This window comes from Theropithecus gelada, chromosome 18 (assembly GCF_003255815.1).
Source record: "Theropithecus gelada isolate Dixy chromosome 18, Tgel_1.0, whole genome shotgun sequence".
NCBI classification, from domain to species: Eukaryota; Metazoa; Chordata; class Mammalia; order Primates; family Cercopithecidae; genus Theropithecus; species Theropithecus gelada.
This window is the reverse complement of record NC_037686.1, coordinates 1,241,305-1,255,011: the sequence shown is the minus strand read 5'-3', so window position 1 is coordinate 1,255,011 and position 13,707 is coordinate 1,241,305. Positions and strand designations below refer to the sequence as shown.

Sequence of the window (13,707 nt, the reverse complement as noted above, 5' to 3'; positions counted from 1 at the left end):
CAAACACACGTTGGGAATAACAGCTACTATTAAGAAAAATAGGCCAGATGTGGTGGCTCACACCTGTAATCTCAGCACTTTGGGAGGCTGAAGTGGGTGGATCACCTGAGGTCAGGAGTTTGAGACCAGCCTGGCCAACATAGTGAAACCCCGTGTCTATCAAAAATACAAAAATTAGCTGGACATGGTGGCGGGTGCCTGTAATCCCAGCTACTTGGGAGGTTGAGGCAGGAGAATTGCTTGAACCCGGGAGGTGGAGGCTACAGTGAGCCAAGATCACGCCATCACGTCACTGCACTCAGAGAGAGAGAGAGAGAGGAAAGAGAAGAAAGAGAAAGAGAAAAAAGAGAAGAAAGAGAAGAAAGAGAGAAAGCAAGCAAGAAAGCAAGAAAGCAAGAAAGCAAGAAAGCAAGAAAGCAAGAAAGCAAGAAAGCAAGAAAGCAAGAAAGCAAGAAAGAAAGAAAGAAAGAAAGAAAGAAAGAAAGAAAGAAAAGAGAAAAAGAAAGCAGGTGAGAGGTAGAAAATGAGGCCAGTGGTGGGGAGGGGCGATAATCTGGAAAGACTGGCCAGTAGGTGGCACCAGAGCGGAGAGCTCAATGAAGATTGGAGTGAGCCATGCACAGACCTAAGGAAAGAACGTCCCAGGTATGGGAGGGCCAGTGACTCCCACTGAACTTAAATCCCAATCTCTTCTGTGTTCCTCAAGTCCTTCATCATCTATAGCTCACACCTACCTCTCAAATCCCATTTGTGGCTCTTCTTTCCACTTTGTTTTGGTAATCCTAGACTTGTTTCTTTAAAACACACCAATCTTTTTGCTGATTCTTCACCCTCCAGGTGTTGATTTCAATGTCACCTGCTTAGAATGTCTTCCCCGTTTGTCCTTTCTAGATGCACTACTCACCTCTAATTTCTCTGTTACTTTTATTTTTTGAAATGGGGTTTCACTCTTGTTGCCCAGGCTGGAGTGAAGTGGCGTGATCTTGGCTCACTGCAACCTCCACTTCCCAGGTTCAAGCGATTCTCCTGCCTCAGCCTCCCAAGTAGCTGGGATTACAGGCTCACACCACTATGCCTGACTATTTTTTGTATTTTTAGTAGAGACAGAGTTTCACCATGTTGGCCAGGCGGCTGGTCTCAAACTCCTGACCTCAGGTGATCTGTCCACCTCGGCCTCACAAAATGCTGGGATTGCAAGTGTGAACCACTGCACCTGGCCTCTCTGTTACTTTTTAATCACTGCATTGTGCATTTTCTTCTTAGCAATTATTAGGATTTAAAGTACAGTAGTTCCTCCTAATGCAGAGTTTCACTTCCCATGGCTTCATTTACCTGTGGTCAACTGCGTCCGAAAATATTAAATGGAAAATTCCAGAAACAAATAAATCCTAAGCTTTAAATTATATGCTGTTCTGAGTTGCATGGTGAAATCTCACACTGTCCTGCACTGTCCTGCCCGGGATGTGAATCACCCCTTTATGCAGCATATTTGCTCTTAGCCTCAAGCAATCTACCTGCCTTGGCCTCCCAAAGTGCTGGGATTATAGGCATGAGCCACTGAGCCTGGTCTGCATCCAGGCATTCGTTATTATTCAGTTTATTTCCATTGTGATTTCCTCTTTGACTCTTCGGGCATTTAAAAGTAGTTTCTTAATTCCCAAGTATATGTGGAAATAACAAAATCTTTTTATTATTCATATCTGGCTTAATTCCACTATGGTAACAGAACATCTCCTATGTAATTTTAACCCTTTGAAATTTGTTAAGACTTGCTTTAAGGCCTAGAATATGGAGAAATTTTTAAGTGTTCCATGTATACCTGAAAAGAATGTGTACTCTGCCGTGGATGGGTGGCATGTCCTATTAATGTTAAGTCAGGTTTGTCATTCTCATTGTCCAAACATTCTGTATTTGTACTGATACTAAGAGAGGTATTTTAAACCTCCCACTATGGTTGTAAATTTGTCTACTTCCCCTTTTAGTTTTGATTTATTTGTTTGAATGTTGTTCAATGCTACTGTTATAGGCTATGTTATTAGGTGCACATAAATTTATGAATGCTATTTCTCCTTAGTGAATTGAACTTTTTATAAGTAAGCATCCTTTTTTATCTCTAGTAATGCTTTTTGCCTTTAGGTCCATTTTATATTAAAATAATATCTGTGATACTTTTCTTTTGGTTAGAATGTTGTATTTGTCCATTCTTTTACTCAAGCTTTCTATGTCCTATTTATAGTGTCTACTCTGTAAACAACATATGACTGGATTTTGTATTTTTAATGTAGTATAAAAATCTGTGTCTTTTAAAAATTAGAGTATTAGGCTAGTACAATCCTCAGAAATACAGTGTGAGCCGTGTACGTAGTTTTAAATTTTCTAGTAGCCACATCAAAAAAAGTAAAAAGAAGCAAGTGAAATTAACTTTGATTATAGATTTTAGTTAACCCAGTACAATAATATATATTATTGTAATACTTCAAATTATAGCCAATACAAAAATTAATGAGGCTTTCTTTTTTTTTTTTTTTTCAAGATGGAGTCTTACTCTGTTGCCCAGGCTGCAGTGCACTGGCGTGATCTTGGCTCACTGCAACCTCTGCCTCCCGGGTTCAAGTGATTCTCCTGCCCCAGCCTCCCGAGTAGCTGCGATTACAGGCATGCACCACCATGCCTGGCTAAGTTTTTTGTCTTTTTAGTATAGACTGGGTTTCACCATGGTGGTCAGGTCTCTAACTCCTGACCTCAAATGATCCGCCCACCTCAGCCTCCCAAAGTGCTGGGATTACAGGCACGAGCCACCGCACCCGGTCAACGAGGCATTTTACATCCTTTTTTCGGTACGAAGCATTTGGAATCCAGCATAGATTTTGTACTCTCAGTCCGTGTCAATTCAGACGAAACACATTTCAAGTGACTAACAGTCACATGTGGCTAGTAATTACTGTATTGAGCAGTATACATTTAGAATATTCACATTTAATGTAATTACCAATATATTTCGGTGCCCAATTACCATCTTCTATCTGTTTTCCCTGTTCTATATTCCTTTTCAATTCTTTCCATCTCTTCTTTTGGATTACCAGTAATTTTATTAGCTTCACCTGCCCCCTTCCCTATTGGCCTGATATTTACAAATTCTTTTATTTATTTTTAGTGGCTTTTCTAATAAAGGTTAGGCTTTAGTGGCTTTCCTAATAAAGGTTAGCACTAATAAATTAGTGCTTTAACCTCTTCCCAGTCAATGCCGAGGTCTTAGAACACTAACTCCACTTACTCCCACACAATTTTATGCTACTGTTATATATTTTAATTCTAAATATATTCTACATCATGTAAGACATTATTATTATTTTTTGCTGTTAATATTCATTTAGATTTGTTTTCATGTTTCTTTTTTTTTTTTTTTTTTGAGATGCAGTCTTGCTCTATCGCCCAGGCTGGAGCGCAGGGGCACAATCTTGGCTCATTGCAACCTCTGCCTCCCAGGTCCAAGCCATTCTCCTGCCTCAGTCTCCCAAGTAGCTGGGATTTCAGGCATGCGCCACCACGCCCAGCTGATTTTTTGTATTTTTAGTAGAGATGGGGTTTCACTATGTTGGCCAGGATGGTCGTGAACTCCTGACGTCAAGTGATCCACCTGCCTCGGCCTCCCAAAGTGCTGGGATTTCAGGTGTGAGCCACCGTGTCCGGCCCATGTTTAATTTTCTTTGCTCTTCAAATCTTTTGCATCTCCTAATTTCTACTGGAGGTGGACTGCCTTCTGCCTGACGTATACTAATTTCCACAGGACGTGGACTCTGCCTCCTGCCTGACGTATACTAATTTCCACCGGACGTGGACTGCCTTCTGCCTGACGTATACTAATTTCCACCGGACGTGGACTCTGCCTCCTGCCTGACGTATACTAATTTCCACCGGACGTGGACTCTGCCTTCTGCCTGACGTATACTAATTTACACCGGACGTGGACTGCCTCCTGCCTGACATATACTAATTTCCACCGGACGTGGACTCTGCCTTCTGCCTGACGTTTTAGTCAAGGTCTGCTGGTGACACATTTTCTGTGTTTGTCAGAGAAGATATTTTGCCTTTTTAAAAAATAAACAAAACAGAACAAAACAAAACAAAAAAAGATCTCACTGTTAACACCCAGGCTTGAGTGCAACGGCACCATTACTGCCCACTGCAGCCTCAACCTCCTGGGCTCAAGTGATCCACCATGACTGATATTTTACCTTTATTGTTGAGACATTATACTGGATAAATAATTCTAGATTTAATGTTAGAACTCTGAAGCTGGCATTCCACTCTAACTCTAACATTACTCTTCCCCTGACTTACTTTTTGAAACGGGCACTGGAATGCCTGCCCAATCTACCTCACAGTGTTATCATCAGGCTCCAGTAATAGAAGGGGGATATAAAGGCATTTTTCAACTACAATGTACCATATTAAAACACAACAAATTAATAGATTAGTTGGAATAAAAGACTATCCAGGACAAAAGTTACACATTAAAGAGGATCTTGCTTGCTAAGAATTGAAAACAAATTGTTTCGAGTTCTTAAACATCCCATTATTTGTATCAATCAAACTTAGTTTCACATTTCTACTTCAAACAAGGAGAGTTACAATTCTTCAGATAATTCTTGTCTTCTCTTCCAACAAAGTAAACAATGAGTCAATTTATGAATTGAGGTTTTCAACCTGCTAACCAAACCACAACCTCATATCTGCACTATATGATGAGGAATCATGGGTTTTATAGTATTTTAAAATGTCCATTTACTTGTAAAATGTTTCAGCAATTATTTTTCTTCTCATTCAGCTACATGGAACACTTAGAACAGTTACAGATGTGGAGAATTTTACGGGTCAGTTTTGATTAGCATAGAAACCAAGAAACAACAGGTAAGGTTGTGATATTCTCCAATAAAATTTCTAATAGAATCGGTAATCTTCAGTTTTCCTTCAATCTATAAAACCTTTAAAAATTTTTCTTTCTTTCTTTCTTTTTTTTTTTTTTTGAGACAGAGCCTCGCTCTGTCACCCAGGCTGGAGTGCAGTGGTGCGCTCTCGGCTTAATGCAACCTCCACCTCCCAGGTTCAACAGATTCTTGTGCCTCCGCCTACTGACTAGCTGGGACTACAGGTACACGCCACCACACCTGATTAATTTTGTACTTTTTTTTTTAGTAGAGACAGGGTTTCCCCATGTTGGCCAGCTGGTCTTGAACTCCTGGCCTCAAGTGATCCACCTGCCTCGGCCTCCCAAAATGCTGGGATTACAGGCATCAGCCATCATGCCCAGCCTTTTTTTTTCTTTTAAATAGAGACGAGGTCTCATTATGTTGCCCAGGCTGGTCTCAAACTCCTGAGCTCAAGTGATCCTCCTACCTGGGTCTCCCAAAGTGGTGGGATTACAGGTGTGAACTACCATGCCAAGCCAATAACCTGTCTTCATAAGTACCCTTTTAACTATTCATTTTTCATATAACGATAGCAGTAAGTTAGGGAACCACAGTAACTCAAATTAAAAAATAAAAGGTATCCCTTCAAACTTCTAAATATCCAATAATTTTTTATAAGTTAAGATATTTAATGTCACTGAATAAAAACTTTAAAATTGCAATTACTCTCTGGACCTCATCTTCCAAACCTGTAGTTTAAGACAGCAATCTGGCTATGACATGTTACATTACTGGTGTCAGGGCTGATTTTACAGATCTAGTTGGTTAGGCAGGTGTTCCTTTCCTCTTTCACCACTTCTTATGCATACTTCCGCTAACATACACACCACCAAAATACTGTTAGCTCACTTTCAGATGTATGAGTGGTTTTGCTTCTTAATGTAAAACCTTTTACTCTTCATGTTTTCAATCACTATTTATCAATGGTCTTCCACAGAACAAGCAGGTCATTTGTGGTCTGCAGAAAGTTTAACTGGCCTTTAAGTATGTTTACATATTTTTTAAAAATAAACCTTAACATCTAGAAAACATAAAATAAATAAAACACATCAAATTTCTATTTGTTTGTGTATTATATGTATTTTATGTGTATAGCCTGTTGATTTAAAATGAGAAGCACTACACATCTTAAAAGAACTAAATAAGATATCCGAATTTCTTAAGAATAATAACTTGTATGGTTCTTTACAAAGTCTTTGAGAGTTGTACCATCGAAGGAGGCCTAAGGAACGGGGCACTCAGCACACTTGAAAACTACCATTGTCACAGTGCCTCTATATTCCTGTCTCTGAAACGCTTTATGAAAAGCTGGAAAATAAGAGATACACCATTGACACTGCTTATAAAACCTAGTAAATATCATATGTAAGTATATATATCATATATAAGTATAAAACCTAGTAAATATCATATATAAGTAACTGAAAACAGAATGCTTTTATGGTTAATTTGACAAATATGTTTGATGTTAATCTCTGCACATTTGGCATGGTAGATTTTATGACCTTCAAGTACACAGCAAAATTTAAAAGAGAAAAATTAAGTATAACCAACCAAACTTGCTTCATTACATATAAATACCACTAGGTAAGTCAAGAAAACCTAAAACAATCAGTTGTTATACTTGAGATGCCAAATCTTCATGTAGGTAAGTGGATCACAGTTGTTATTTACTCTAGAAAAAGGCCATACAGAGGTCAACTGAAGACATAATGCCCAGTCAAGCTGACACATGATATGTAATGATAAGGGGCATATAATATCTAAAAGCGGTTTCTTGAGTTATGATTCAATCACAAATGTCCATGTTCAGGCTGCTGACAAGTCTGGGAACTATTATTAAATGCTGAATCACCATTCTTTCTTTACTATTTTTAAATAAATACAGATATGTGTCAACCATTCAATTTTTAAAAAATAACAGTCTGGACACAGTGGCTCATTTCTGTAATCCCAACACTCTGGGAGGCCAAAGCAGGAGGCTCACTTGAGCCCAGGGGTTGAAAACCAAGCTGAGCAACACAGCAAGACCCCATCTCTGCAAAAAATTTAAAAACGAGCCAAGTGTGGTGGCATACACCTGTAGTCCCAGCTACTCACGAGGCAGAGGCTGCAGTGAGCCATGCTCCCACCACTGCACTCTAGCCTGGGCGACAGAGTGAGACCATCTCTCCAGGGGGAAAAAAAAAGAAGAAATAGTAACTCTTGAAAATAAACAAGTACTGCATAAAACGCTGCCTTACCTTCATGACATCTCTATACGACCGAATAGCTGAGATTTTCCTCTTTTCATCTTCTTCATCTTCCGGGCCTTCTTCTGCAGCCTCATAGCCCTCATCGTTGCTGCCGTCAGCTTCTACCGTGTTGGCCATGCGATCGATGAGCTGCTCTAGGGGAGGGCTCAATTCCCTTTCTTCATTTTCCTTCAAACCATAGTCCAGTGCTTTATAAATAATAATTCCCAAAGATTCAATGACCTAGAAACATTTAAAAAAGTGGTTAGTGGAGATGACTGAAGAGCTTTCTAGGACTAATTGTGAGGCATAAAATGGTTAGTATGATTTTTTTCCCTCAAACCAACATACAACACATACATAAACCCTTTTTATATTCTCTTAGATTTACACTTTGTGTTAAAAATCTGTATTTGCCATTCATTTATAAAATATTAACCGAGTTGATTTTCCACATGTCCAAAAGGTATTTCTGAAAACAGATACAGTTATCAAAAAATATATCCTCTCAAAACTCTTATCCCAATGTTTATCTATTTAGATATTCACAGACATCCCAAGTATCTGAAAGACTGAAAACTCAGTTATGGGTAGCAATTAACTTAAGCCTAAACAACAACAAAAATCTGTTATATCCATATACACACACTTCTCTAGTTCCATTCAATCACTGAAAACACATCTCTCTCAGACGATGCAAACAAATGAGAGACCTTTTGCAAACCCTGAATTTTCAAGGTAGCTCACAGATATTCCTCCCTACCACCCACCTCCATCAATATTACTACCGGGCAAATGAATCTCACGTATCAACAGTAGATACACCACTGTTGCATACCACCTTGACAACTGCTCCAGACTTTGGCCAATGCAGGAAATCCCACTTTATTTCTCAATACTGCCTTTCTGCTATTAAACAAAAAATCACATATAAAACCTTTTAATTTTATTGTTTTCTCTCTCTCTCTCTCTCTCTCGCTCTCTCTCCAAAGAACACTGGCAGCCAGCACGGTGGCTCATGCCCGTAATCCCAGCACTTTGGGAGGCTGAGGTGGGTGGATCACTTGAGGTCGGGAGTTTGAGATCAGCCTGGCCAACGTGGCCCATCCCTACTAAAAATACAAAAATTAGCTGGGTGTGGTGGCGTGTGCTGGCAATCCCAGTTTCTTGGAAGGCTGCGGCAGGAGAATCGCTTGAACCCGGGGAAGCGGAGGTTGCAGTGAGCTGACACTGCACCATTGCACTTCAGCCTGGGTGGCCGAGCAAAACTCTATCTCAAAAACAACAACAACAACAACAACAACAACAGGCAATGAAGCCAAAGAATTAAAATTAAATCCTGACTTTTACAACACTAGCCAGTTGCCTCAGGGCAAATCATTTTAGTGATGACTTTTCTCATCTGTTAAATGGGGATGTCAATGATACCTACATTTACTAAGATTCTGTTAAGACTATGCATGGAAGTACCTGGTACAGTATCCGACTTATTATAGGGATTCAATAATGTTCTCACTGCCTTCTCCTTCCTTCAGCCCACTCTTTTCCAATGTTTATCAGTTACTCCCAAAATAAATACACAAAATCATTCATTTTCATTATTTCATTTATAGCTGGTAATACCACATTTTAAAAAAAGTACATCACGAATAAAAAATAAAGTCAGAAGTTTCTAACAAGTTAAACATAAAAGAATCATTGACTGTAGCCCTTAAAAGCACTCACTCATTCAAAATTCTCTACAAAAATTCAAAAATTCTCTACAAAATCTGAAATCTACTTTACCAATGAAATATCTTCTCAATCCTAGCATTCAAAATGAATATCATGCTTAAAAATTCTTAACTTCTAAGTGTTTAAACAACACTGTTTAAAAATATTTCTTACTGAAAATATGTAATATTTTCACTGGTTTTTATGGTCTGACCTGGCACTGTAGCCATTCTTTTCTTTTCTTTTTTTTTTTTTTCTTCTTTTGAGACAAGGTCTCACTGTCACCTGGGCTGGAGTGCAGTGGTACAACTACGGCTCACTGCAGCTTCAACCTCCTTGGGCTGAGGTGATCCTCCCACATCAGACTCCCTAGTAGCTGGGAAAACAGGTACACACCACGAGGCCTGGCTAATTTTTTTTGTAATTTTTTTAGAGACAGGGTTTCACCATGTTGTCCAAGCTGGTCTCGAACTCCTGGACTTAAGCAATTGGCCTGCCTCGGCCTCTCAAAGTGCTAGGATTACAGGAATGAGCCACCATGCACTGTTTTCTACTACAAAAATGAATTTAAACAATGGATCTTCTAAGTTCCAAGGCAATTGACTACTTTAGTCATCCCTCCTGGCAGAGTCCCAGGACAACCCCAAATTTGTCCACCAGCCTGTTCAGGAGAGGGTACCATTTCAGTGCTTCCCTGGCACAGGGTGCACACTGCTCTCATAGCATGTACCATTCTCACCACAGGCAGGTGCTGCTTAGGGCAAGGATTTTAACTTTCAAAGATGGCAGAGCCTAACACTGTGGTGTGCATTAGGAAAAAACTTGTTAAACTGAACCTAGAGCAGTCACTTTAACAATCAGAGCATCCCACTAATGAAAGTCTCAGAAATAAAAAAGTTAGATTACATTCTGTATACAATTTTTTAAGGCTGAGAAGGTCTTGTTGCAATTATTCCCAGTGAGAAATCACAATTAACTGAGTTTTACATGATTGGATGACTCTAACCATCTATATAACCCTATCCTTCTTTTTTTGTTTTGCTTTTTTTTGTATGTTTTTGTTGCTTTTTGTTTTTTTTTGAGACAGAGTCTTGCTCTGTCGCCAGGCTGGAGTGCAGTGGTGCGACCTCAGCTCACTGCAATCTCCACCTCCTGGGTTCAAGCGATTCCTCTGCCTCAGCCTCTTGAGTAGCTGGCAGTACAGGTGTGCACCATCACGCCGGGGCACTTTTTTATATTTTAGTAGAGACGGGGTTTCACCACATTGGCCAGGATGGTCTCGATCTCCTGACCTCGTGATCCACCCAGCCTCGGCCTCCCTCCCAGAGTGCTGGGATTACATGCGTGAGCTACTGTGCCCAGCCAACCCTACCCTTCTTCCTAGGGAGGGGGGAAAACCCTCTTATATAACCGTATCCCTCCCTCTAGAGCTGGGGGGAGAAAAATCACAAAACCATTGCAAATATCAAAACCAGCAATGGCTTCCAACCATAGCAAAGACCCAAGAATCACTCAGCAAGCTTGCTCTTTTCTCTACTCAGTTACTTTGCCTACAGGAGTGGATCCATTCTTCAAGAATTCATTTTATATCATCTTTCTCTTTAATCCAACACTCTTTTCTACCTCTCTAGGGCTCAGCTCCAAATAAAACAATCATTTTCCCACTTTCAAATGTACAAACTTACAGGAATCTATACTTATTTGCCCTTCCTTCCTTTCACAGTAGAGGAGTAGGTTTTCCATTCCAGTGTAAAGGTCAGCCCCACTCTCCCAACCCCTCATACCCTCCAGTGCAATCTCATTTCTGTGCTCCCTTTACAAGCAAACCTCCCGAAAAGGCGGTAGCAATGCTCATGGTAGCAATGATGATCTTATGAGGCTGCAGAAGAAGGCCTGGAAGACGAAGATGAAAAGAGAAAAATCTCAGCTATTCGTTTATATAGAATCATGAAGGTAAGGCAGCAGTTTATGTAGTGCTTGTTTTTCTCAAGAGCTGTTATTTCTTCTTCTTCTTTTTTTTTCTAGAGAGACAGGATCTCGCTCTGTCACCCAGGCTAGAGTGCAATGGTGCGATCACGGCTCACTGCAGTCTCTGCCTCCTGAGTAGCTGGGACTACTGGTGTATGCCACCACATCTGGCTAATTTTTAAATTTTTTGCAGAGATGGGGTCTTATTATGTTACTCAGGCTAGTTTTGAACTCCTGGGCTCGAGCAATCCTCCTGCCTTGGTCTCCCAAAGTGCTAGGATTACAGACATGAGCCACTATCTGTAACGAGCCCATCTCTCCTTTCTCTCCTTCCATTCACTGTTTAATTCATTTCCATCTAATGTCTTTCCTTCTGAAACCACTGAAACACAAATACTAAAGTCACAAACACTCTGGATTCTAGATTTTCTCTCAACAATTACTTCTCAATCTGTCTATAGATCCTTCCTCCTGCAACTGTTTAATTGATGGAGTTCTTCAGAGCTCATGCACTCTACTTGCTTCCATAATCTCTTGCAAAGTGCTCTTATACACAGCCAATGCTATAAATACAGTATGTGTTCCGATCTTTCCTTAACTTACATTACTAATCTACAGTTTGTCTCTGGGATGCAGGCAATATATCATATGGTCTACTTAATACATCCATGTGAATAATAAGCACCTCAAACCATAATGTTTGTTTATGGTCTACTTTCTCCACTAAAATGTAAGTTCCAGGAGGTCTTGGATCTTGTCTATTTTGTTCACAGTATGTTATACAGTACTTTGGTTCATAGCAGATACTAAATAAGTATCTCATAATTAAATTGATAAGATGCTTTATAACAGTAATACATCTACTTCTGAGTTCCTTTTTGTATATATAAAATAAAATATGTAGTAGCAATCTTTTCAAAAAGTTATAGATTTTTATTCTTAAAAGTCTGGGTTGTGGCCAGGCGCGGTGGCTCACACCTGTAATCCCAGCACTTTGGGAGGCTGAGGCGGGCGGATCATGAGGTCAGGAGATTGAGACCATCCTGGCTAACACGGTGAAACCCCATCTCTACTAAAAATACAAACACAAAATTAGCCAGGCGTTGTGGTGGGCGCCTGTAGTCCCAGCTACTTGGGAGGCTGAGGCGGGAGAATGGCGTGAACCCGGGAGGCGGAGCCTGCAGTGAGCAAAGATCATGCCACTGCACTCCAGCCTGGGCGACATCTCAGACTCCATCTGAGACTCCATCTCAGAAAAAAAAAAAAAAATCTGGGTTGGGAGAGAATAGATGGCTTTATTGATCATCAGCCCTGCAGGAACACCAAATTTAACAACTATCACAAAAAAGGCACCTTCATAAGAACCAGAAATCAGTACCCGGTTTTAACTTCAGATCACTGAAAGATGCACCAAAGGGGGAAGGAAAGACAGTCTTGAATCGCTGACGCCACCCCTCCCCCACCTCCTGGCCTCGGCCGTGGCAGAGAGAGAATCTATGTGCTTGGGAGAAGAAAAGCACAGCAATTGTGAGACTTTGCACCGAATTCAGTGTTGTCCTGTCACAGGGGAAAGTAAATCGGGCTGAGGCCAATGCCCACTTACAAAGGGAACATTTAGACCAGCCCTAGCCAGAGAGGAATCGCCCAAACGTCTATCCCAGTAGTGGGAACTTGAGTTCTGGCAAGCTTTACCACTGCGAGCTTAAGTGCTCTGGGGCTCTAAACGAACTTGAACGCCTATCCCAGTAGTGGGAACTTGAGTTCTGGCAAGCCTTACCACTGCGAGCTTAAGTGCTCTGGGGCTCTAAACGAACTTGAAAGGCACTCTAAGCCACAAGGACTGCAACTCCTGGCAAGTCCTGGTGCTGAGCTGGGCTCAGAGCCAGTGGACTTGTGTGGTACGTGACCTACTGAGACACCAGCCAGGACGGCTAAAAGAGTGCTTGCACTACCCCTCTCCCAACGCCAGGCAGCACAGTCCACAGCTCCGAAAGAGGCCCCTTTTTTCCACTTGAAGAGAGGAGAGGGAAGAATAAAGAGGACTATGTCTTGCATATGGGATACCAGTTTCAGCCACAGTAAGACAGAAACCACCCCTCATATTGTCTGATGCCCAATTTCTGCCTCCAAAGAAAGAAAAAGTAAAAACTAAAAGGCAGAAATGAAATCCACAAGCAGACGGCCTGGCGCCACACCCTGGGCCTGGTAGTTAAAGATCAACCCCTGACCTAATAGGTTATTTGCATTAAAAAAGCACTGTGAAGATCCCTGTCCTATTCTGTTCCCTTCTTATTACCAGTGTATGCAACCCCCAGTCACATACCCCCTGCTTGCTCAATCGATCATGACCCTCTCACACAGACCCCCTTAGAGTTGTGAGCCCTGAAAAAGGACAGGAATTGCTCACTCGGGGAGCTCGGCTCTTGAGACAAGAAGTCTTGCCGATGCTCCTGGTGGAATAAACCCCTTCCTTCTTTGGCTACTCTGTAACTGAAATTAAACATTTCATTCAACTGTGAATCTAAGTGATAAACCACAATAGTATTAGCATATTTGTGTTGTCACCAATAGAAAACAGATCTTTGCATGTTAAATTACAGTAGTTGCAGATGTCTCAAATAATACTCATCACCACTCTAAAATTAATTGCATCTGCCAATATCATGTAATTTAAGGTACATATGAAGAAACATATACATAAAACTATATTATAATTTTATTGTGGTAACTATATTTTAGTATAGTTTATTTTATAATCTTAGAAGTTGTGTTGTATGCATTTAAAGACATTAGGCTATGTGTGGTGGCTCATGCCTGTAATC

The 13,707-nt window shown here is 40.7% G+C and overlaps 1 protein-coding gene across 2 annotated transcripts in view; it reads right to left on the bottom strand.

Annotated features, from left to right (window-relative positions):
- Nucleotides 1–13,707, bottom strand: part of SPIRE1 (spire type actin nucleation factor 1) — a 188,405-nt gene that overhangs the window by 85,632 nt on the left and 89,066 nt on the right. For both annotated transcript variants that reach the window (XM_025365010.1, XM_025365012.1), the window contains exon 3: nt 7,214–7,447. In XM_025365010.1, coding sequence (XP_025220795.1) covers nt 7,214–7,447 — 234 coding nt within the window. The remainder of the gene's footprint in view (nt 1–7,213; nt 7,448–13,707) is intronic.